We start from the raw sequence: 25280 nt of genomic DNA, 5'->3' as shown, positions 1-25280 counted from the left end.
ATCCCGTTAGGCCTGGACGTATTCTCGCGACATTTGCCGGTCGTCCGGCTTGCACTGCGGCGTTTCCCGCGCGGGCTACCTCAGTTCTCGGGCGTACGGCGCGGCCTGTCCTACTGCCGCCGGCGCCGCGGCCGTCATGGGGTTCCTGAAACTGATTGAGATTGAGAACTTTAAGTCGTACAAGGGTCGACAGATTATCGGACCATTTCAGAGGTTCACCGCCATCATTGGACCCAATGGCTCTGGTGAGATAAACCTGGCCGCGGCCCTGCGCACGTCCCGGCCTGGACCCCTTATCCGGTGCCGGAGTAGTACAACCCAGCCCATGTAACCTGAAACGTCGCGGAGCCTTACGGGTTCCTTGCCCGTCCAGAGGGGGTTCTGCTCGAACCCACTCTCCCCGCGCGGGTGCTCTAACTCGAACCCCTTCCAGGTGTCACTTGCCGCTTCCTGCGCGGCCCCCGCCCCGGCCCAGTGGTACAGGCCGAGCTGCCAGTTACCCCGCCTACTTCCCCCTCCCGCCAAAGGAGTCGCGTCTGGAGCCAGCTTCCCGCCAGCTCAGTCCTCCGCCGCGCGGCTCCCCGCCGGACCGGCCGGAGCCGGCTTCTCAGCCTTACTTGACTCCCTCCGGAAAATGTGGGGACGCTGGTAGCTCTCCCGTGGCCTTCGGTCCCAAACGGTGCACTTCTGTTTCAGCCCAGCGTCCTCTCTCGCCTCGCATTGGTACACTCCAACTCCTTTCTACTCTTCTCTGGAGGCGGCACTTTTGAATTTCAGACCCAGCGCTCCAGTCTTTAGAATGCTTGAGGTGTCGATCCCCACCCCCAACCGCTATGTCAGAGGTAGTTGCCTCGAACTCGCCCCTTTGCTACCACCGAAACCGTCAAAAGCCGAAATTAACTAATTTACCAAATTTGTTGAATGCTTATTGTTTATCAGGAGTTATTCAGTTGCAAGTTGTGGAAACAGCGGAGAATAGAATAAACCAACTCCATGCTCACAGGGAACTTATATTCCAGAGGGGAAAGAAGATAAGGAGAAAATAAGATGGTTTTAGGCTGTCATAAGTGCTATACAGGAAATGAGACAGGTGGATGTGATAAAGTGACTTAGGTGGTGTCTTTACAAAAGGGTGGTCAGGTAAAGCCTCTATTTTGTGTCTTCCCAACTCTAAACGATACACCGTGGATTCCTCTCACCTCAGATGTCCATTTGGAATCCTGCTGTATTCTTCCACCCCAGAGATGTTCTAGCTGAATGATATCCTAGCCTAAGAGGCTGCCCTTGCTGAAGTAGCACATACTGAGTACCTTTCCTGGAGACTGAGTGTCTCAACAGTGGCACTATTGACATTTCCAGCGAGATAATCCTTTGCTGTGGGATGTGCCCTGTGCATTGTAGGATGTTTAACAGCATCTCTGGCATCTACCTGCTAGATAACAGTAGCACCCCTGCTCCCCAGGCATGACAATCAAAACTGTCTCTAGACATTGCCAGATGTCACAGAGGGTGTGTGTGATTCCCCCAAACCCCCAACTTGTTTGAGAACCACTGGCCTGGAGGGCTAATGCTTGGTGTCCACCCAGTTTCCTCGGGTTTTAGTGTAGCGGCCCCTGTTGGAAGAGCTAGGATGTACCTCTTGGCATTCAGTCCCCTCAGCATTAGTAGATTTGTATTCCCAGCTGTTCTGAAAAGGGCCATGGCACTCCCCCACTTGCCCCCGTTCTTCAAGGCCCACCTCTACAAGCCATTCCTTTAGTCCCTTTGGTGAGTGAGTCTTCCTCTGTGGCATACCGTAGACACTTGGTACACATTAATGTTTATTAAGTCCTATATTGATGGTGCATGTTTTTGTATCTTCATTGGCCTGTGAGTACCCTAAAGCAGACATTCCTTGAAACGTTTTACTGGTGTTCAGTCCATAATATATATTACAAAAATGTTTACCCTATTGATTGTGATTAGAGAGGCTTGCGGTTGTGAGATGATGTTGTCCTCCCTGGAAATGATGGGAGAAGCCCAAAGGTTGGATATTGGTTCCTAAAAGGCTGACTCCTGGTCTGCATGATGTGCTAGTCCTGCTGTGATGAGGGAGACAGCTGAGTCCAGACTTAGGATAGGACTAATTAATTGAGTACCTACTCTGTGTGTCAAGTACTTTATTTATTGGGACCCTGTTTTTTCTTTTTCTTTTTCTTTTTCTTTTTTTTTTTTTGAGACAGTCTTGCTCTGTTGTCCAGGCTGGAGTGCAGTGGCGTGATGTTGGCTCACTGCAACCTCTGCCTCTTGGGTTCAAGTGATTCTCGTGCCTCAGCCTCCCAAGTAGCTGGGACTACAGGCGTGCGCCACCCCATCTGGCTAGTTCTTGTATTTTTAGTAGAGTTGGTGTTTCGCCCTGTTGGCCAGGCTGGTCTCAAACTCCTGGGCTCAAGTGATCTGCCTGCCTCAGCCTCCCAAAGTGCTGGGATTACAGGCATGAGCCACTGCACCCAGCCAAGGGACCCTTTACATTTAAATTCTCAAAATGACCCTAGGAGGAAAATGCCAATAGCTTCGTTTTATACATGAGGAGACTAAGGCACAGAGGTGTGATAACTTGTCCGTGGTTCTCAGAACCCATGCCTGTGCTCCTGCCACTCCAATAGAGAAGTATGTGCCGCACATATTTTTAGACCCGTGAGTTGTGGTTTTTTTCATCTTTTTCCAGGTGAGGGAATGGAAGGTCAGCTAAGTAGTAGTGAAAGTAAGATTAGAACCTGGTCTGTTGGTTCTAAGCCCAAGTTTGCAAGGTTTTTTAGACGGAGTCTCACTCTGACGCCCACACTGGAGTGCAGTGGCATGACCTCGGCTCACTGCAACTTCTGCCTGCTGGGTTCAAGTGATTCTTTTCTTTTTTTTCTTTTTTCTTTTTTCTTTTTTTTTTTTTTGAGATGAAGTCTTTCTCTGTCGCCCAGGCTGGAGTGCAGTGGCGTGATCTCAGCTCACTGCAACCTCTGCCTCCCGGGTTCAAGCTATTCTCCTGCCTCAGCCTCCTGAGGAGCTGGGATTACAGGCGTGCACCACTATGCCCGGCCAGTTTTTGTATTTTTAGTAGAGACGGGGTTTCACCACGTTGTTCAGGCTGGTCTCAAACTCCTGACCCCGTGATCTGCCCACCTGGGCCTTCCAAAGTGCTGCGATTACAGGTGTGAGCCACCGCGCCTGGCCTATTTTTTTTTTTTGGAGTCAGGGTCTTGCTCTGTCACCAAGGCTGGCATACAGTGGCACAATCATGGCTCACTGCAGCCTCAACTTCTCGGGCTCAAGCAACCCTCCCATCTCAGCCTTCCCAGTAGTCAGGACAACTGGAGTGTGCCACCATGCCGAGCCAATTTTTGTATTTTTTGTAGAGATGGGATTTTGCCATGTTGTCCAGGCTGGTCTCAAACTCCCGAGGTCAAGTGATCCACCCACGTCTGCTTCCCAGAGTGCTGGGATTACAGGCGTGAGATGCCGTGCCCAACCTAATCATAGTCTTATACCGTCTCTGTGGAAGGACTTGGGCTGCTGTTTTTATGGCTGAGTAGAAAGGTGTTGGAAATCAGATCTTCAGTTCAAAGTCATATATAAGTTCTTTAGGGACAGTCTTGAGATAGAAATTATAGAGACTAAACTGTTCCTCCTTATCCACCAGCCCGACTAAACTTTTTTTTTTTTTTTTTTTTTTTTTGAGACAGAGTCTCTCTCTGTCGCCCAGGTTGGGGTGCAGTGGTGCGATCTCAGCTCACTGTAACTAACCTCCACCTCCTGGGTTTAAGCGATTCTCGTGCCTCAGCCTCCCAAGTAGCTGGGATTATAGGCACACAACCGTGCCTGGCTAATTTTTGTATTTTTAGTAGGGACGGGGTTTCACCATGTTGGCCAGGCTGGTCTCAAACTCCTGACCTCAGGTGATCCGCCTGCCTCGGCCTTTCAAAGTGCTGGGATTACAGTCATGAGCCACTGCACCCGGCCTAAACTTTTAAAACAATATCTATTTTTTTGGCCAGAAACGGTGGCTCATGCCTGTAACCCCAGCACTTTGGGAGTCCAAGGTGGAGGATCTCTGGAGCTCAGGAGTTTGAGACCAGCCTAGGCAACATAGGGAGACCCTGCTTCTGCAAAAATCCAAAAACTAGCTGGGCATGGTGGCTTATGCCCATGCCTTCCAGCTACTTGGGAGGCTGAGACAGGAGGATCACTTGAGCCAAGGAGGTCAAGGCTGCAGAGAGCTGTGATACTGCTACTGCACTCCAGCCTGGGTGACAGAGTCAGACCCTGTCTCAATAAATAAATGAATAAGGTCTGGGCGTGGTAGCTTATGCCTGTAATCCCAGCACTTTAGGAGACCGAGGTGGGTGGATCACTTGAGGTCAGGAATTCGAGACCAGCCTGGCTAACATGATGAAACCCCATCTCTACTAAAAATACAAAAATTAACTAGGTGTGGTGGCACACGCTTGTCGTCCCAGCTATTCAGGAGACTGAGGCAGGAGAATCACTTGAACTTGGTAGGTGCAATCTCTACCAAGATTGCACCACTGCACTCTAGCGTGGGCGATAGAGCGAGACTCCATCTCAAAAAATAAATAAAATAAATAAATGAAACCTTTTTTGTTTTCGGATTCTAAAATGAACAAAGTAAAAGCTATAACTCCACTACTGAAAAGATAGCCACTGTTAATGTTGAAAACCTTATTTATTTGAATAGCTGGTACATGCACATGGTATGCAATTTTAAAAATCCTTAAAGATATACAGTAGTAAAAAGAAGACTCCCTTGACCCTAGCTGCTTAGTTTCCTTTTGAGAGGCAATCACTGCTGCACTGTTTACGTTTTCATATATTTGTTTCCTATGCCTTCTCTTCTCCCAAGTTTTATTATGAAAATTTGCAAGCATATTTGTGCATTACTTAGTCATTTGGAAGTAAATTACAGACTCAATTACATTTCACCCCTAAGTGCTTCAGCATTCACCTCTTAAAATCATCATTCTCCTGTACTACCACTATTCAGTTATCACAACTAAGAAAATTTCCTCATGTCATCAGTTACCCAGTTTATATTTAAGCTTCCTTAACTTGCTCCCCAAATGTCTTTTTGTTATTTTGGAACCAGAGTCCAGTCAAAGTTTGTGCACTGTTTACCTATGTCTCAGAAATCTCTCATGTTTTGGAATGGTTCGCTCACTTTTTTTTTTTTTTTTTTTTTGAGATGGAGTTTTGCTCTTGTTGCCCAGGCTGGAGTGCAATGGCGCGATCTTGGCTCACCGCAACCTCTGCCTCCCAGGTTCAAGCGATTCTCCTGCCTCAGCCTCCTGAGTAGCTGGGATTACAGGCATGTGCCACCATGCCCAGCTAATTTTGTATTTTTAGTAGAGACGAGGTTTCTTCATGTTAGTCAGGCTGGTCTGGAACTCCCCAACCTCAGGTGATCCGCCCACCTCAGCCACCCAAAGTGCTGGGATAACAGGCGTGAGCCACTGTGCCCGGCTCAACCTTTCTTTTTAGACACTGACTTTTTGAAAAGACCAGGCCATTTGTCTTTGAGAACATCCCACATTCTGTGTTTGTGTTAAGATTTCCTCATGAAAACCTTACTATGTTCCTCTATATTGTATTGCTGTATTTCCTAGGAACTGGAAGAAAGTCTGAAGGCTTGTTTAGATTCAAATTAGGCTGGATATGGTGGCTCATGCCTGTAATCCCAGCACTTTGGGAGGCCACGGCGGGAGGATCACTTGAGGCCAGGAGTTCAAGACTAGCCTGGGCAACACAGCGAGACCTTGTCTTTATTATAACAAAAAAATTAAAAAAAGGAAAAAAATAGATTCAGGTTAAATATTTTTGGCAAGATACGTCATAAATGATGCTGTGTGTTTCATATTGTATCACAACAGGAATATGCTCTTTTTTTAGATGGTGGTAAAATACACATAAAATTTCCTAAATTAACCGTTTTTAAGTGTACAGTTCAGTAGTGTTAAATATATTCACGTTTTTGTGCAAACGATCTCTAGAACTTTTTCATCTTGCAAAAATGAAAATCTGTGCCCATTAAAAAACAACTCCCAGGCCAGGCGTGGTGGCTCATGCCTGTAATCCCAGCACTTTGGGAGGCCGAGGTGGGTGAATCACAAGGTCAGAAGATCGAGACCATCCTGGCCAACATGGTGAAACCCTGTCTCTACTAAAAATACAAAAAGTTAGCTGGGTGTGGTGATGTGTGCCTGTAATCCCAGCTATTCGGGAGGCTGAGGTGGGAGAATCCCTTGAACCAGGGAGTCAGAGGTTGTGGTGAGCTGAGATCACGCCACTGCACTCCAGCCTGGCAACAGAGCAAGACTCCATCTCAAAAGAAAAAAAAACTCCCATTTTCCCCTCCTCCCAGCCTATTTTTAAATTTTACTTTATATTATTATTATTATTATTATTATTATTATTATTATTATTTTATTTATTTATTTTTTTGAGATGGAGTCTTACTCTGTTGCCCAGGCTGGAGTGCAATGGCACGATCTTGGCTCACTGCAGCCTCCACCTCCCAGGTTCAAGCGATTCTCCTGCCTCAGCCTTCCAAGTAGCTGGGATTACAGGCGCCCACCACCACGCCCAGCTAAGTTTTGTATTTTTTTAGTAGAGACAGGGTTTCACCATATTGGTCAGGCTGGTCTTGAACTCCTGACCTCAGGTGATCCACCTGCCTCAGCCTCCCAAAGTGCTGGGATTACAGGCGTGAGCCACCATGCCCGGCCCACTTTATATTATTTTAACATCGTTGAGTTTTGTGTCTTGTTTGTTTCACTTATTGTGGGCTTTTGTCCATATCATTAAAGGTTGTAAAACTATCCATTCTGTGAATATACCATTTCTTTAGATTGGGTTCTAGCGTCTTTTTTTAAACCATTCTTTCCTCTTTTTTTTTTTTTTCACTATTTTTTTAAAGAGAGTCTTGCTCTGTCACCCAGGCTGGAGTGCAGTGGTGTCATCATAGCTTATGCAGCTTTGAACTCTTGAGCTCAAGCGATCCTCCCTCCTCAGCCTTCTGAGTAGCTGAGACTACAGGCGCATGCCACCATGCCCAGCTAATTTTTTTTTTTTTTTTTTTTTTTTGAGATGGAGTCTCGCTCTGTCGCCCAGGCTAGAGTGCAGTGGCACGATCTCGGCTCACTGCAACCTCCGCCTCCCAGGTTCAAGGAATTCTCCTGCCTCAGCCTCCCGAGTAGCTCATGCCCAGCTAATTTTTAAAGTTTTTGTAGAGACTGGGTTTTGCCTTGTTGTCCAAGCTGGTTTCAAACTCCTGGCCTCAAGCGATCTTCCTGCCTCGGCATCCCAAAGTGCTGGGATTACAGGTGTGAGTCACTACGCTTGTCCTGGGTTCTAGCTTCTGGCTGCTATATAGTAACTGCAAAAGGACTGTTTTTCCTAAGCCTTTGACCCAGAGCTTTGGTTGTGCTCAGTCTTTATGGGGACAGAGGAGTAGTCTCTCTTCCCATTAGTCTGAGTACTGAGTGATTAGGGGACATTTTTGTTCATCTCAATATCTTTATTCCTTTTCCTCTCCTCTTCATCCTGACTTTCCCTCTACTGCCTTGTCCCTCTTCCCTTAGGTAAGTCAAATCTCATGGATGCCATCAGCTTTGTGCTAGGTGAAAAAACCAGCAACCTGCGGGTAAAGACCCTGCGGGACCTGATCCATGGAGCTCCTGTGGGCAAGCCAGCTGCCAACCGGGCCTTTGTCAGCATGGTCTACTCTGAGGAGGGTGCTGAGGACCGTACCTTTGCCCGTGTCATTGTAGGTGGGTGAGGCTAGCCAGAAAGCTCTCCTTGGGTCCTGGGAGGTGGCTAGACTAGTTGATTGGGACAGGAAGGAGGCCTGACCCTTGCCAACTCATGCATTGTCTTGTAGGAGGTTCTTCTGAGTACAAGATCAACAACAAAGTGGTCCAACTACATGAGTACAGTGAGGAATTAGAGAAGTTGGGCATTCTCATCAAAGCTCGTAACTTCCTCGTTTTCCAGGTGGGCGTTTTTAACAGTTATTGGCTATCTGGTTTTTGCCAGACCATGTCCCATCCCCACTCTGTCTGCTCCATCTCAGGCTTTATCATCTCTCCCTTGAACTAATGTAGCACCTTGTTCACTGAGCTTCCCAACTTCAGTCTGGCCCCTGAGCCAGGTTCATCTTATGAGCACACACATTTGTTTTTTTTCCCCTCCCTTTTTTCCTTAAAACATTTCAGTGATTCCGTATTGCCTTACAATGGTGGTTCTTAAACTGTAGTCTCCAGACCAGCAGTATCAGCATTACCTGGTAACATGTTAGAAAATGCACATTCTCAGGCCCTATCCTAGACTTTCTGACTTGGAAGAAACTGTGGGGTGGGGCACAGCAGTTTGTGTTTTACCAAGCTCTCCAGTTTATTATGATGTCGGCCGAAATTTGAGAACTATTGCCTTAGGATGAGATCCAAACTCCTAAGCCTATCATTTAGGAAACACCATCATCAAAATCCAAATACCATCTGCATGTTCTTCTCCAGACTTGCACTCCAGCCTACTTAAACCATTTATGGTTCTGCAAATTCACCTGCTTTCTTTGGCCTACAGGTCTTTGCATATTACTTTTCCTCTACGTAGAATAACTTTTTCTCTGTTTTTTTTGTTTGTTTTTTGTTCTTGTTTTTTTTTTTTTTTTTTGAGACAGAGTTTCGCTTGTCACCTAGGCTGGAGTGCAATGGCACGACCTTGGCTCACTGCAACCTCCATCTCCAGGGTTCAAGTGATTCTCCTGCCTCAGCCTCCCAAGTAGCTGGGACTACAGGTGCCCGCCGCCATGCCTGGCTAATTTTTGTATTTTTGGTAGAGATGGAGTTTTACCATTTTGGCTAGGCTGGTATTGAACTCCTGATCTCAGGTGATCTGCCTGCCTCAGCCTCCCAAAGTGCTGGGATTACAGGTGTGAGCCACCGCGCCCGGCCACCTTTTCTCTTTTATTTTCTTGGTTAGTTTCCCTCCAGCTTCCAAACTCAGCACAGATGTCACCTTTGGGAAGCCTTCTGAGATAGATATCCCTGTCAGTCTCCTACCCCCAAGCTTCATTTTGTCCTTTTCCTATGCTTCTTCTGTTACTGCACATAACACTTTGTTGTCTTTGTCCCTTTGGCTCCCTGTGCTCCTCAGAGGGCAAGGAATTTGTCCTCAAAGCCCAGTGTGAAATGTGGCAGCAGGGGCATGGGAGAGAAAGTTGGTAACTTTTTCTGGGTGAAGGAGTGGAAATGGGTAAGGTGAACTAGGTTGGCTGGGGTCTGAAGTGGAAGAGTGTTTCGACCTTTACTAGGGTGCTGTGGAATCTATTGCCATGAAGAACCCCAAAGAGAGGACAGCTCTATTTGAAGAGATTAGTCGTTCTGGGGAGCTGGCGCAGGAGTATGACAAGCGAAAGAAGGAAATGGTGAAGGCTGAAGAGGACACACAGTTTAATTACCATCGCAAGAAAAATATTGCGGCTGAACGCAAGGAAGCAAAGCAGGAGAAAGAAGAGGTAGGTGGCCAAGCTACCTCTTGGCTCTGAGGGACCAGGATGGAGCCAGTGCCTTATTGATGCACCCCTGCCACCATTCCCCTGTTTGCACAGGCTGACCGCTACCAGCGCCTGAAGGATGAGGTAGTACGGGCTCAGGTACAGCTGCAGCTCTTTAAGCTTTACCATAATGAAGTGGAAATTGAGAAGCTCAACAAGGAACTGGCCTCAAAGAACAAGGAGATTGAGAAGGACAAGAAGCGTATGGACAAGGTGGAGGATGAACTGAAGGAGAAGAAGAAGGAGCTGGGCAAAATGATGCGGGAGCAGCAGCAGATTGAGAAGGAGATCAAGTAAGAGGCAGACCTGGGCCTGCAACTTGTGGGAAACCAAGAGGCCGTGCTGTTTATTAGGGTTCCTCTGAGCCCGGAGTTCAGTACCTATACTCATTTCTCTGTTATTCTCCTAACTTGCTTTTGTAAGAACCAGGCACATTTCTTGACTTGCAGTTTAGACAAATAGAATATTTAAGCACTCAGGCCCTGGGTAGACAGGTGCTCAGATGAGGGAGAACTCAAAAGGGGTGGTGGCCTTGCCAAGAAAGAGGAACCAATGTGAGGCCGAGCCAATGGAGTGGCTGAGAAGGCCTTCCTAGAAGAGGAAACTGCAGCTAGAAGTTTAAAGGATAGGAATTTGAGGGGCCAACTAAGTAAATACAGGATGTTCTTGGGAGTTGTTAATGAGCTTCCTGGCCAGGGTTGAGGCAGAGTTGGTAGCTTTGCCTTATGGAGTGGCTGGAATGCCAGGCTGAAGTCATACCTTTCAGGGAGTAGTCAGACTGCCCCTTTTTTTCAGGATCTGTGGGGCATTACGCCCATGTTCTTTTAAGTAATTCCCTGAGGTTGGCTCAGGGGCTCAAGCTCTCCTTTGGGTGAAAAGCCTGGGAACCCTCCCTTCTTCCATAGTGCTCACTGGTTTCCCCCACCCCTCTGGCAAAAGGGAGAAGGACTCAGAATTGAACCAGAAGCGGCCTCAGTACATCAAAGCCAAGGAGAACACCTCCCACAAAATCAAGAAGCTGGAAGCAGCCAAGAAGTCTCTGCAGAATGCTCAGAAGCACTACAAGAAGCGTAAAGGTGATATGGATGAGCTGGAGAAGGAGATGCTGTCAGTGGAGAAGGCCCGGCAGGAGTTTGAAGAACGGATGGAAGAAGAGAGTCAGAGTCAGGGCAGAGATTTGACCTTGGAGGAGAATCAGGTAAGCTCTGGAAGGGGTTGGCAGGGAGGAGATCCCTGGGCTGACATCTGCTGACTTGGTCATCCCTGTTCTCCTTCCCTGTCCCTAACACAGGTGAAGAAATACCACCGGTTGAAAGAAGAAGCCAGCAAGAGAGCAGCTACCCTGGCCCAGGAGCTGGAGAAATTCAATCGAGACCAGAAAGCTGACCAGGACCGTCTGGATCTGGAAGAACGGAAGAAAGTAGAGACAGAGGTGGGCTATAGTTATAAGATTAGGGATGATGGTCCACAGAAAAGGATATAGGTTGAGCATCCCAAATCCAAAATAATCCAAAATCTGAAACGTTTCTGGTCCTAAGCATTTTGGATTAGAGTTACCCAACCTGTAATGATAGTCTTTTGTTTTGTTTTGTTTTTTTGTTTGAGACAGAGTTTCGCTCTTGCCCAGGCTGGAGTGCAGTGATGTGATCTCAGCTCACCACAACCTTTGCCTCCCGGGTTCAAGCAATTCTCCTGCCTCAGCCTCCTGAGTAGCTGGGACTACAGGCGCGCGCCACCATGTCCAACTAATTTTTGTATTTTTAGTAGAGACAGGGTTTCACTATGTTGGCCAGGCTGGTCTCGAGCTCCTGACCTTGTGATCCACCCACTTCGGCCTCCCAAAGTGCTGGGATTACAGGCTTGAGCCACTGCGCCTGACCATGATAATCTTAACGATAATGACAATGATAATGACAGTAGCTCACATCTGTTGAGCACTTACTGTATGATAGGCAATGTTCTTTACATGTATCCACTCATTTAATTCTTCATTTATTATTATCTTTATGGAATGGCTACTATTACCCTATTTTATGAATGAGGAAATTACAACACAGAGTAATTTGCCTAAGGTCACAAGATTATTGTTATTTTTGAGACAGAGTCTTTCTCTGTCATGCAGGCTGAGGTGCAGTGGTGCGACCATGGCTCACTGCAGCCTCGACTTCCCAGGCTTAAGCAATCTTCCAACCAGAGCCTCCCGAGTATCCAGCACTACTTTTGCTTGCCACCATGCCTGGCTACTTTTTTTTTTTTTTTTTTTTTTTTTTTGAGACAAAGCCTCACTCTGTTGCCCAGGCTGGAGTGCAGTGGCATGATCTCAGCTCACTGCAACCTCTGCCTGTCGGGTTCAAGTGATTCTTTTTATTTTTTTATTTTTATTTTTATTGTTTTTTGAGACGCAGTTTCTCTCTTGTTGCCCAGGCTGGAGTGCAATGGTGCCATCTCGGCTCACTACAACCTCTGCCTCCCAAGTTCAAGCAATTCTCCTGCCTCAGCCTCCCAAGTAGCTGAGATTACAGGCACCAGCCACCATTCCCGGCTAATTTTTGTATTTTTAGTGGAGACGGGGTTTCACCTTGTTGGTCAGGCTGGTCTCGAACTCCTGACCTCAGGTGATCCACCCGCCTTGGCCTCCTAAAGTGCTGGGATTACAGGTGTGAGCCAACGCACCCAGCCCGGTTCAAGTGATTCTTGTGTCTCAGCCACCCGTGTAGGTGGGATGACAGGTGGGTGCCACCACACCTGGCTAAATTTTTTGTAGTTTTAGTAGAGATGGGATTTCACCATGTTGACCAGGCTGGTCTTGAACTTCCGAACTCAAGTGATCCGCCCGCCTCGGCCTCCTGATTTTTTTATTTTTGTAGAGTCAGGGTTTCTGCTTGTTGCCCAGGCTGGTCTTAAACTCCTGCCTGCCTCTGCGATCAGCCTGCCTTGGCCTCCCAAAGTGTTGGGATTATAGGCGTGAGCCACCGCGCCCGGCCACTCACATAACTATTAAGTATCAGAACCAGACCCTGGGCAGTGTAGCTCTAAAGCCCACACTCTTACCAAATATACTTTACTTACTGCCTCCCTGATATCAATATTGTAATAACAACAATGATAGAAAGTTGTCATAGTGTCCCAGGAGTGTACAGTGTTCCAGGCATTCTGCTAAGCACTTTTAAATATTTAAAAGAATGTTGGCCAGGCGTGGTGGATCACTTGAGGCCAGGAGTTTGAGATCAGCCTGAGCAACACAGTGAGACCCTGTCTCAAATTTTAAAAAATAATAAAAATTTTTTAAAAAGAATGTGATAGTCATTAATATTAATAACCCTATATTAAGCACTTAATGTATATTCTGTGCAGTGGAGATTACCCACATTTTGGAGATGAGGAAACAGAGGTACAGAAAGGCCTGTGAAGCTTTATCTTGATTTGAGCCTCCATGGTTGGTGAAGAAGATGCCTTGGCTGGGTAGAACACCTATGAGAGGTTCTGGAGCTCTGGGAGGCCCCCATCATCAGTTAGTAGATCAAACCGAACACCATCTATGTCTGCTTTTTAGTAGGCCTCCTATATTAGTGACAGATTGTCCTGGACTGTTCGGCTCTTGGATGAGTGGGCACATAAAGGGTGTGATCTAGAGCCCGCATGGTCTTGGCGTAAACTTGTGCAGCCCCTGATGATGGAATGTTTGTTTCCCAGGCCAAGATCAAGCAAAAGCTGCGGGAAATTGAAGAGAATCAGAAGCGGATTGAGAAACTGGAGGAATACATCACCACTAGCAAGTATGTAGCTCTGCAACTGTCCCCCTTACTTCCAGGCCTGTTCTTGTGACCCTACCTACATGCCCCTCTTCATGCAGGACCCCCAGAGCTCTCTGAGCCAGGAGTATTTTCTCACCAGCAGGAGTAACTCCTGTGTGCCCTCACTTTGTAGGCAGTCCCTAGAAGAGCAGAAGAAGCTAGAGGGGGAGCTGACAGAGGAGGTGGAGATGGCCAAGCGGCGTATTGATGAAATCAATAAGGAGCTGAACCAGGTGATGGAGCAGCTAGGGGATGCCCGCATCGACCGCCAGGAGAGCAGCCGCCAGCAGCGAAAGGCAGAGATAATGGAAAGCATCAAGCGCCTTTACCCTGGCTCTGTGGTAAGAGCAGAGAGGGAACTCATTTCCTGAGCACTTACACTCACTGTCACACGATTTTCCCACCAGCCCTGTAAGGACAGGGTTGCCAATCCCATTTTTATTGTTGGGGGAAATGAGGCTTGGAGAGGTTTAAAAAAGCACCGCTTCTAAGAGGAAGAACTGCAGTTCAAACCCAACTTGTTCTCCTAAGCTCATGTTCTTTTTTTTTTTTTTTTAATTTTTCAACCTGTCATACTAGGCAATCATGTTCTTTTCATCATACCAATTGCGTCTTTCTGAAGGTTTTGTCTTGCTATGTCTATGCCTCTGGGAGGGGAATTGGAAAACCAGGAAAGATTTTGGAAGCAGGTGGGGCCATGGGGCTGGAATTACTCTCCCAGGAAGTAGCTCTGTGCAGTCTTCTAAATGGGCTCCCTTGGCATGTATTAACTGGCCCAGTAGCTTTTAGGGACACCCTGAGCTTTATCAGATCTCTTGATCTTTTGGCCTCTTTCACCAAATCCTGAGTTCCCAGGTTCCCTGAATATTATCCCATACCTGGGTTCAACTTAGTTTGGTTCCACTAATATTTCCCTATCACTTCTCTAGACACTGCTGGGGAGATAAGTATGACTAGAGTCAGTCCCTGCCCCCTTAATCTGATAGTTCTTAGGGAACCAGGCTTGGTTTTGGAGGCTGCAGGAAGGGAACTGGTAGAAAAGATTGATTGATTGATTGATTGATTTTGAGATGGAGTCTCGCTCTGTCGCCCAGGCTGGAGTGCAGTGGCACAACCTCGGCTCACTGCAATCTCTGCCTCCTAGGCTCAAGTGATTCTCCTGCCTCAGCCTCCCAAGTAGCTGAGATTACAGGTGCCCGCCGCCATGCCTAGCTAATTTTTTTGTATTTTTAGTATAGACGGGGTTTCACCATGTTGGCCAGGCTGGTTTTAAACTCCTGACCTCAAGTGATCTGCCCGCCTTGGCCTCCCAAAGTGGTAGGGTTACAGGCGTGAGCCACCACGCCCAGCCAGATTTATTTTGCTAAGTGCTTGTGAGAATTTGAAATAATATATATAAGATACTTGGCATAGTGCCTGGGTGGTGGTGGTCTGTAAAATGGTAAATGTGAGGTTTAGAAAGATGATTCTGGATTCAGACACGACTGCCTGAAGTCATTGCTTGGGAGCCAGAATAGGCTTTTCCTTGATAGCATGGGGGCTGTGTTCTTCTGTGAGATAGGAAAAAACCAAAGTGTTTTTTCTACTCTCACAACCAGCACAACACTTCACTTCTGACACCAGAAGTGTGGGGGTTTTTCCTCACACACCAAGCAATTCTCCAGCAGACACCAGCTGGGTGACCTATAATTCACTTCAGCTCTGACACTATTTATCTGGAGATAGCATCAGATCCTGTGGGTTAGGGGCTCAGTCCAAGACTTCAGATGCCAATTGCAAGTCTCAGGTTGTGACTTGTGGTTCTGACTGACCTGCTATAAATTACAGTTCCCGAGAATCCCTCCCTGGGTTCGATTAATTTACTAGTGCAGCTCACAGAACTCAGGAAAATGTTTTACTTATGTTTACCCATTTATTATGAAGGATATTACAAAGGATACAGAGAACAGCCAGATGGATGCATAAGGCAAGGTATGGGAGAAGAGATGTGAAGCTTCCATGCCCAATCTGGGCAAGCCACCCTCCAGGTACCCCCACACAGGGGCTTCATTATGTAGGCATGATTGATCAGATCATCAGCCATTGGTGATCAGTTCAACCTTCAACCCCTCTCCCCTCCTGAAGGTTGTGGGGGTGGAGCTAAGAGTCCCAAATCTAATCCTGCCTTGGTCTTTCTGGTAACCAGCCCCTATCCAGAAGCTGTCTATGGGCCTCCAGCCATAATCATCTCATTAACATACAAAAGACACTGCTCATTCCTGAGATTCTAAGGGTTTTAGGAGTTGTGTGTCAGGAACTCACGGGTAGAAGACTAAATATATATTTCATAAAACCACAGTCCACTTTGATCTTCAAACACAGATCCCTTACATCAGAACAATCATGTAATAAATAGAAAGATGCTGGGAGCGGTGGCTCACGCCTGTAATCCTCGCACTTTGGGAGGCCGAGGCGGGCAGATCATCGGAGGTCAGGAGTTTGAGATCAGCCTGGCCAACGAAACCCCGTCTCTACTAAAAATGCAAAAATTAGCCGGGCATGGTGGCGGGCACCTGTAATCCCAGCTACTCGGGAGGCTAAGGCAGGAGAATCACTTGAACCTGGGAGGTGGAGGTTGCAGTGAGCCAAGATTGCGCCACTGCACTTCAGCGTGGGCAACAGAGTGAGACTCCGTCTCCAAAAAAAAGTAGAAAGATACTGGCACATTACTAGAATCCCACTGAGTCATTAATTAATAATTAGTCTAGTCCATGATCATGTCATGTAAAAATGTCTCCTAGGGTGAGGCCATTCAGGTTTGCAGGCTTCTATTCAATCTTGTTAGGTTCCAAAACCCAGGAGTGTTCTCGGCAAACATAGCTTCATACTTTCAGGCATCTGGGATAATTGTGCTAAGAGACAATATCATCTCTTGCTCTGAACCTCTTTTGAGGTGTTAATGTAATACTGAGTTTCCCTCATTACATAACTCATTTATTCATTTCTTTACCTCCCTTCTCTTACCCAAACTTTTCCACCTTTCAGAGGGACATTAGGATTGGCCACTGTGCTGATCTGGAGTGCACACAGCAAGCTAGTCTGCAATTGCCTCCTCCTCAGTCCATACAGTCTCATTCAGATAGGGTAGGGTTACATGGGTACAGAACTAGTGGGCTGTCTTTTTTGTTTGTTTTGAGACAGGGTCTCATTATGTTGCCCAGGCTGGTCTTGAACTCCTGGGCTTAAGCTGTCCTCCCATTGCAACCTCCCAAGTAGCTAGGATTACAAACACGCACTACCATGCTTGGTATTGGGTTATCTTAACCACTAGGCAATACAGTTGCATTCACTTCCTGATATAGATTCTAATCTGTCCCCCTTTCCATACTGGGAATTAGGATTCCTGAGCCAGCTTCCAAAAGCTTCATACTTCAGTTTTCCCTTCCTACTTTACTCAGTACGGCCGCCTCATTGACCTATGCCAGCCCACACAAAAGAAGTATCAGATTGCTGTAACCAAGGTTTTGGGCAAGAACATGGATGCCATTATTGTGGACTCGGAGAAGACAGGCCGGGACTGTATTCAGTATATCAAGGAGCAGCGTGGGGAGCCTGAGACCTTCTTGCCTCTTGACTACCTGGAGGTGAGGCTTGTTGGGGATTGGGTCAGGCCAGTGTTCAAGGGCCCCTCCTCTAGTACTCCATGTTTGTGTTCTGCCACTGACTGAGCGTCTCCCCACAGGTGAAGCCTACAGATGAGAAACTCCGGGAGCTGAAGGGGGCCAAGCTAGTGATTGATGTGATTCGCTATGAGCCACCTCATATCAAAAAGGCCCTGCAGTATGCTTGTGGCAATGCCCTTGTCTGTGACAACGTGGAGGATGCCCGCCGCATTGCCTTTGGAGGCCACCAGCGCCACAAGGTGTGGATTCCCTTGCCCAGGTTGGAGCTGGACAGGCTCAGTACTGGAGATTCATTTGTTCAGCTTCTCCCCCTCTTCTCTCTTCCCCCTGCTGTGTGTAGACAGTGGCACTGGATGGAACCCTATTCCAGAAGTCAGGAGTGATCTCTGGTGGGGCCAGTGACCTGAAGGCCAAGGCACGGCGCTGGGATGAGAAAGCAGTAGACAAGTTGAAAGAGAAGAAGGAGCGCTTGACAGAGGAGCTGAAAGTAAGCCACAGGCAGTGCTGTTTTTAGCAGTGGGAGTCCTAAGCCTAGGTCAGCCACCACCTTACCACCTAGCCCTTCTTTCTTGTTCCCTTCAGGAGCAGATGAAGGCAAAACGGAAAGAGGCAGAGCTGCGTCAGGTGCAGTCTCAGGCCCATGGACTGCAGATGCGGCTCAAGTACTCCCAGAGTGACCTAGAACAGACCAAGACACGACATCTAGCCCTGAATCTGCAGGTGGGGCCTGGCCTTCAGCCCTGTTCTCCAAAGGCCATCCACACATTCCAAGCCCAGGTTTCTCTGGGGGTGGGGAACTTGTTTCACTTCCCCGTCTCCTCCCAGCCTGCCGCAGGTAGTCAGGTATAGCATAGAGTCAGACAGCCAGGGGTTCAGAGCTTGGCTCTGCCTTGAGTATGACATTAGGCAAGTATTTTCACCTCTCAGTGTCAACCTTCACATCTTTATCTGTGAAATGCGAGTTAAGATGATACCTACTCGGCCGGGCACGGTGGATCACCTGTGGATCACCTGAGGTCAGGAGTTGGAGACCAGCCTGGCCAAACCTGTCTCTACTACAAATACAAAAAATTAGCTGGGCGTGGTGGCAGGCGCCTGTAATCCCAGCTACTTGGGAGGCTGAGGCAGGAGAATTGCTTGAACCCGGGAGGTGGAGGTTGCAGTGAGCCGAGATCATGCCATTGTACTCCAGCCTGGGTGACAGAGTGAGACTCTGTCTCAAAATAAATAAATGATACCTACTTTATAGGGTCATTATTGAATGAGTTAACATGTAAAGTGCTTAAGACTACCATGTGTTCAGTTTATGTTATGTGCTATTGTTAGCATAATTTATTCATTCAACAAATTTGAATTTTTGAAAGTGAGCTATGGGCATTTCAGTCCCTGCTTGTGGTAGTGGGCGGGGCGGGGGGGGACTGTTCTAGGTATATTAATGTGTTTTGTTTTGTTTTGTTTACTGACTACTTCCCCAGACCGCCCTAGAGGTTTTATATGTAGTGTGTGTATTTATATATCTTTTTCTAAACTCAAAAAATCTAAACTGAATTCTGAAACAACTCTGCCCCCAGGGGTTGTAGATCAAAGACTGGGACCTATACCTAATGATGTTTACTGTGTGCCCAGCCCTGTGGATTGAAGCTGGCTGAACTGGATGCCAGGGAAGAAGTCATGTGATGGCTTCAGTGCAACATCATGGAGACTTGACTAGGGCAGTAGTGCTAAGCCAGGTTCTCTCAGTTGTGGAGAGCTAGCCCTTCCTGACTGTGGGGCCAATGCAGTCAAGGTAGCTTTTTCTCCAAGGAGCCTGGTCTGCTTTGTCCTCTCAACCCATTGCCTGTAGGAAAAATCCAAGCTGGAGAGTGAGCTAGCCAACTTTGGGCCTCGCATTAATGATATCAAGAGGATCATTCAGAGCCGAGAGAGGGAAATGAAAGACTTGAAGGAGAAGATGAACCAGGTTGGTAGGGTGTGGGCCATGCCAGCGTGTGTGTCAGGGCAGGAGTGGGACTGGAAGCAGGACAGACTAAAAGGGCCGATGCCCTCCCTGGCTTCTCTTCTCAGGTAGAGGATGAGGTGTTTGAAGAGTTTTGTCGGGAGATTGGTGTGCGCAACATCCGGGAGTTTGAGGAAGAGAAGGTGAAACGGCAGAATGAAATCGCCAAGAAGCGGTAGGTGGGAGGATTGGTAGAAGAGATTGGCATGCCCTTGAACCTCTAGCTTAACATCCTTGGAAAACCAGATGCTGTCATAGGCAAGGGTCAGCTCTTAAAACTATGTGAGTTTATGTAGGTAGGCCTTAAAGAACAGAAATCAGGAGGGCAGTATGGCATAGTTATAGTGGTTAAGAGTGCCAACTCTAAACTTGATTTTCTGGATTCCTGGATTACAACCCCAGCTCCACAACTCGTTATCTTTGGCAGTGACTTGACTTCTGTAAGCTGCAATATCTGCAAAATGGTATAATGATACCTATCTCATGGCATTGTTGGGAGGATCAGGTGAAATAATCTTTTTTTTTTTTTTTTTAAGATTACCTGTTTTACCTTTTTTTTTTTTTTTGACACAGGGTCTCACTCTGTTTCCGAGACTGGAGTGCAGTGTCAATCTTGACCTTCCCAGGCTCAGGTGGTCCTCCCACCTCAGCCTCCTGAGTAGCTAGGACTACAGATGTTTGCCACCACGCCCGGCTAATTTTTCTTTTTTTGTTTGTTGTTGTTGTTGTTATTGTAGAGATGAGGTTTTGCCACATTGCCCAGGCTCGTCTTGATCTCCTGGGCTCAAGTGATCCTCCTGCCTCAGCCTCCCAAAGTGCTAGGATTATAGGTGTGAGCCATATTGCCGGCCCTTTTTTTTTTTTTTTTTTTTTTGAGACAGAGTCTTGCTCTGTCGCCCAGGCTGGAGTGCAGTGGCATGATCTCGGCTCACTGCATTCTCCACCTTCCGGGCTCCCGTGTTCATGCAGTTCTCCTGCCTTAGCCTCCTGAGTAGCTGGGACTATAAGTGCACGCCACCATGCCCGGCTAATTTTTCGTATTAGTAGAGATGGGGTTTCACCATGCTGGCCAGACTGATCTCGAACTCCTGACCTCGTGATCCACCAGCCTTGGCCTCCCAAAGTGCCGGGATTACAGGATGAGCCACCACGCCTGGCCCCAACCCCCGCCTGGCTTTTTTTTTTTTTTTTTTTAACCTTTTAAAAGGTATTTAGCAGCTTACATATCATCTACTAAGAGCAAGAAATAGTAGCTTTTGTTGTTATCATAATGGGCAATGTGAGGTGGAGGGAGGCGGGAGATGAAATTCTTGGTTGAAACAATAGTCAGAAGAAAATAATCTTCTCATTTTTCCTCACTTTAGTTGATTCATTCATTCAACAAACCTTTGTTGAGTACCTACCTTGTGCCAGGTTGTCTTGTGCTAGGTATTGGAAGGGAGACAAGGGAGATGGAGGTAAGACAGATGAACACAACACAGTCTTTGCTGAAGGAGGTCATCCCTTGTACCCTGGGCTTCAGTTAGCAGTTTAGCCCTTTGCCCATACAGTAAATATTCATTGCTGTCCTACTTCAAGCCAGTCTCAAGGGATATAGAATTGAATCAGACTCTATTTCTTTCCTCAGGAAACATATAGAGTACTGGGGGAAACATCAATTTGAGGACAGTGTGATCAATGGTGTAATTAAGGTAGATACAAAATACTGAAGAAATTTTCAAGGAACTGCAAATCAACAACAGGAAAAATAAAAAACAATGACAAGAAACCCAATAGAAATGTGGTTAAGTACTTATGATACCCAATGCAATGAAAAAAGTAAAAAAAAAAAAAAAAAAAAGTGGCAAAGAATATAGATAGGCTTTCATGGAAAGAGAAGTTCAAGTGGCTAATGACCATAGGAATTGAGGTCTAACCTTTTAATCAGAGAAATGCAAATTTAAAAGTCTGACAGTATTAGGTGGAAATCTATAGATGTCCTGTGTAGTATGTGAAAAAAATATATGTGTATATATATATATGTATATATATACACATATATAAAACCTATGGGTATATATCCCTGAGAGAGTCTTGCCATAGGGTCCCAAAGAGATACACATTCAGTGTCATTCATCTTGGCATAACTTGTAGTAGTGGGACATTGGTGGCAATGTAGATGGCCATTACTGGGGGAGCATAAGTCAAATGAATATATAGACTGGAATACTGTGTGGGAGTTCACAGCAAGAACTAGATTTGTGGGCAGTAATGGATAACTTATAAACCTGGTATTGACCAGAAAAAAGAATAAAATTTATAACACAGTAGATTTGTGTAAATTTTAGAACTAAGACATTTTACAAGGATATGCATTTTTAAGGAATGCATGTGTGTATGTCACTTTGTGGTGCATGTTCACAGTAGGGAAGGTAATGGGAATGGAAATTGGGGATTGAAACAAAGAGGACAAGGGAAAGGGTCTTGCCCAGGCAGTGATGATAAGTGTGTTATGAACTGTGGGATATGATTAACTTGCTTCTGTACCTAAAGTCTAAAAAGGGAGGAACCCAACAAAGTGTAATAGAAACTAGGAACCTGCTCAGAACCGTCAGGAAAGGTTTTACAAAACAGGGAGTGATGACTGGAGATCTGAAGAGTGAGTAGGATTTAGCCAGCCAGGCAGCGACAGAAAAAGTGAATTCCAGGCAGAGAGAACAGCATGCTTGGAGGTGTGAGAGAGCATGCCTTGTTCTGGATACTAAGTAGTTTTTAATGTCTGGAGCATAAAAGCAGGGTCAGGAAGAAGGTGGGGAGTGGTGGAGAGGTCAGCAGGGGCCGGATCACAGAGGCCTTTATGAGTCATACTTAGGAGATTGGATATAAAATTGCCTAGCTCAAAATTATAGAGTTAGTTATATTTCATTTGGGTTATAGTGGCTAATAGGTTTAAGCTGCTAGCATGACATCTGGCAACATCTGTCACACCATATTGGGAGTTGGAGAGGGCAATTGGAAGTTAGTCCTGCCTGGCCTGCCAGTGCCTGTGTATGCTGGTTGCATACTCTTGAGTTTTTGAAGAGATGGAGAGGAGGACAATAGCAGGAATCCAGTATTTTCTCCATGTTTTTGTACTATCCAAGTTCTGCCCTTTAAGAGGTTCTGGGACCTTGGGGCAGAAGTTGGGATGCTGTAGTTGAAGCCCTTGGACAAAAGTAAGCTGAGTGCAGTCAATATACCTGGTGATAATGGTAACTAAAATTGATTGAGTAGTTATCGTGGACCCGGTGTGGTTCTAAGGACTTTATACATATTAATTCATTTAAAAATCTCCCAATAACCCTGAGGTAGGTACTATTATTATGTTCATTTTGCAGGTGGGGAAACAGGTCTGGAGAGTATAACCAACTTGCCTGAATCACATTACTAGTAAGTGGCAGAGTTGAGATGCCAGTCTTCTTAATCCACTACATTATGTTGCAGTGGTGGTATACTAGAAAGAGCCCGGGTTTTGGTGTTAAATCTGGGTTTCAGTCTCACATGTGCCATTTACTAGCTGTGTGGCCTTGGGCAAGGTCTTTTACCTCTTGGCCTAAGTTTTCCTCATTTGTAAAATTAGGATAATAATGCCTACTTGCAGAGCTGTTGATTAGAGGATTAGAGATAATGTATGTAAAGTACATAGAAGCCTAATAGGAATTACCATAGCTGGTGGAATCAGATGGACTCTTTTATGCCTCCTTGTAGGAACTTGGAGGGCGCTGGGGTCTTCATTGTTTAAAGGGGGATAAATAAGGTTTGGCAGAATCTTCCCTGCCTTATGCCATGTCCACAGGGCTAGGCTGAGGAACTTAGTTCTTCAGCTTCAGGGGACCGTTTTATGTGCATATGGATGGATGAAGCAAGTTGTGACTGAAAATCAGTAACTCTGGGTTCCTGAGCCCTGGGTCTAGTTTCCCTTTCTTCCCATAGTTGGATTTTGTACATTGGTTATCTCTGGCTGATGAGATTATGAGATTATGAGATTATTCTCCCCCCACCTTTATACACAGTTTGGAGTTTGAGAATCAGAAGACTCGCTTGGGCATTCAGTTGGATTTTGAAAAGAACCAACTGAAGGAGGACCAAGATAAAGTACACATGTGGGAGCAGACAGTGAAAAAAGATGAAAATGAGATAGAAAAGCTCAAAAAGGTAAGGAAGGAAAGAATTAAAAGACAGACTAATAACTGGGAGGAAAAATGGGAAGAAATATGACAGACAGAAGGATAATGTCCACAACAGAAATTTCTCATCTAAATCAATAAGAAAAATACCAAGACCTAAACGGGAAAAATGGATAAATGTCACAAACAGTTCAAGAAGACTTTCAAATAGTCCCTAAACACATACAAATAATTTAGTCTTACTAAAGAAACGCAAGTTAAAGCAACAATTAGATGCAATGTATTTTGTAGCACATCGTGGAAAATGTAAAAACAGAAGACACAATGCTCAATACCAGCCATGGTATAGGAGACCAGTATTCTTTTTTTCTTTTTTTGAGATGGAGTCTTGCTCTGTTGCCCAGGCTGGAGTGCAGTGGCACTATCTTAGCTCACTGCAACCTCCGCCTCCCGGGTTCATGCCATTCTCCTGCCTCAGCCTCCCAAGCAGCTGGGACTACAGGTGCCTGCCACCACGCCCAGCTAATTTTTGTATTTTTAGTAGAGACGGGGTTTCACCATGTTGGCCAGGCTGGTCTCGAACTCCTGACCTCATGATCCACCTGCCTCGGCCTCCCAAAGTGCTGGGATTACAAGCATGAGCCACCGTGCCTGGCCAGGAGACCAGTATTCTTATGTAATGTGGCACCATCCTTCAAGAAGCTTCACAATGCATTTATACTCTGTAACTCAGTAATACCTGAGGAGATCATCCAAAATGCTGGCAAAGCTTTATGCAAACACTTTGATGTTTATAACAAGCATTATTTATAGTTCCAAATTGGAAACTACTCAGTGCCTCTTGGAAAGTGGGAATTTAGCAAATCATGATACGTTTGTAACATTATTTATGTAGTGTCTTCAAACTTTAGTAATACACAGACCCTTTTTAAAGGAAAAATAGTCCCTAAGATTGCCAGTGTTGCCTTAAATCCATGATGTTACTTAAGTATATATAAATATATATACTTAGAACACTTAACCAAATGCTAAGACAAAGTTAAAAATTAAATACTAACAAAATGAGCAAAATGTAGATTGACCATGTAAATTCAGTGCAACAAATGATGATGTTTTGCTGAAACCTAGTCACTTCACAGTGTGACTGTGCTACTGACTGCTACAGCTCAGTTCTTTTGAGTTTAGCATGCCTGTGCCACCATGTATTGTGTGATGACTCAATTTTCTCACACCCTTTCTCTTTAAACTACTATGAAGCCTTTGTTCCTTACAGCATTCCCTCCTGAGGTGATTTGGCCTTCTCTTGGTTTGAACTTATTGTTTGACTTATGTCTGCCTATGTTTGTTGCTTGTTTCTGTGTTTTCATCATTAACCCCTGATGATTAAAGTAGTCCTCTTTAGTGTCTGAAATCTTTTTTTTTTTTTTTGAGACTCAGTTTTGATCTTGTTTCCTAGGCTAGAGTGCAATAGTACTTGGCTCACTGCAGCCTCTGCCTTCCAGGTTCAAGCGATAACTCCTGCCTCTGCCTCCCGAGTAGCTGGAATTACAGGCACCCGCCATCACGCCTGGCTAATTTTTTGTATTTTTAGTAGAGATGGGGTTTCACAATGTTTGCCAGGCTGGTCTGGAACTCCTGGCCTCAAGTGATCTGCCCGCCTCTGCCTCCCAAAGTGCTGGGATTACAGGTGTGAGCCACCACGCCCGGCCTGGTGTCTGAAATCTTAAATGCAGTTGTAGCTTGGGCAGTAAAATCCTGAGGCAAGACAAGTTAGATACCTAGATGATTTGGGATATTACATATTTGTAATTTTTTTACTTTTTATTTTGAAATAATTTTCAACTTTGCAAAAAATTGCAAGGAATAGTACAAAGAACTCCTATCTACCCATCACCAAGATTCATCGGTCATCAACATGTTGCCGCATTATCTTTTGCATTTTCTCTCTATATATATGCTTATTATTTTTTATGAGCCATTTGGGAGTAAGTTGCAGATATGTCCCCTTTATGTGATTATTATTATTTTTTTTGAGACAAGGTCTCGCCCTGTCGCCCAGTTTAGAGTGCAGAGGCACAATCT

General features: G+C 45.9%; 1 protein-coding gene across 4 annotated transcripts in view; it reads left to right on the top strand.

Moving 5' to 3' along the window:
- Window positions 1–52: 52 nt before the first annotated feature.
- Window positions 53–25280, top strand: part of SMC1A (structural maintenance of chromosomes 1A) — a 44794-nt gene continuing 19566 nt past the window's right edge. The window contains exons 1-17 of one of the 4 annotated variants that reach the window (XM_055376491.1): window positions 108–245; window positions 697–842; window positions 7629–7817; window positions 7928–8040; window positions 9359–9562; window positions 9656–9894; window positions 10541–10799; window positions 10893–11033; window positions 13295–13377; window positions 13529–13736; window positions 16833–17018; window positions 17117–17296; window positions 17398–17544; window positions 17640–17777; window positions 18901–19017; window positions 19122–19228; window positions 23085–23226. In XM_055376491.1, coding sequence (XP_055232466.1) covers window positions 800–842; window positions 7629–7817; window positions 7928–8040; window positions 9359–9562; window positions 9656–9894; window positions 10541–10799; window positions 10893–11033; window positions 13295–13377; window positions 13529–13736; window positions 16833–17018; window positions 17117–17296; window positions 17398–17544; window positions 17640–17777; window positions 18901–19017; window positions 19122–19228; window positions 23085–23226 — 2496 coding nt within the window. In that variant the 5' untranslated portion in view covers window positions 108–245; window positions 697–799. Of the gene's footprint in view, window positions 246–696; window positions 843–7628; window positions 7818–7927; window positions 8041–9358; window positions 9563–9655; window positions 9895–10540; window positions 10800–10892; window positions 11034–13294; window positions 13378–13528; window positions 13737–16832; window positions 17019–17116; window positions 17297–17397; window positions 17545–17639; window positions 17778–18900; window positions 19022–19121; window positions 19229–23084; window positions 23227–25280 lie in introns of all 4 variants that reach the window. The other 3 variants (XM_055376490.2, XM_031005760.3, XM_063702986.1) reach the window with 3 other exon arrangements.

Source organism: Gorilla gorilla, chromosome X (genome assembly GCF_029281585.2).
Source record: "Gorilla gorilla gorilla isolate KB3781 chromosome X, NHGRI_mGorGor1-v2.1_pri, whole genome shotgun sequence".
Classification (NCBI taxonomy): domain Eukaryota; kingdom Metazoa; phylum Chordata; class Mammalia; order Primates; family Hominidae; genus Gorilla; species Gorilla gorilla.
Note: the sequence above shows the minus strand (reverse complement) of the source record. Positions and strands in the feature narration are given on the sequence as shown.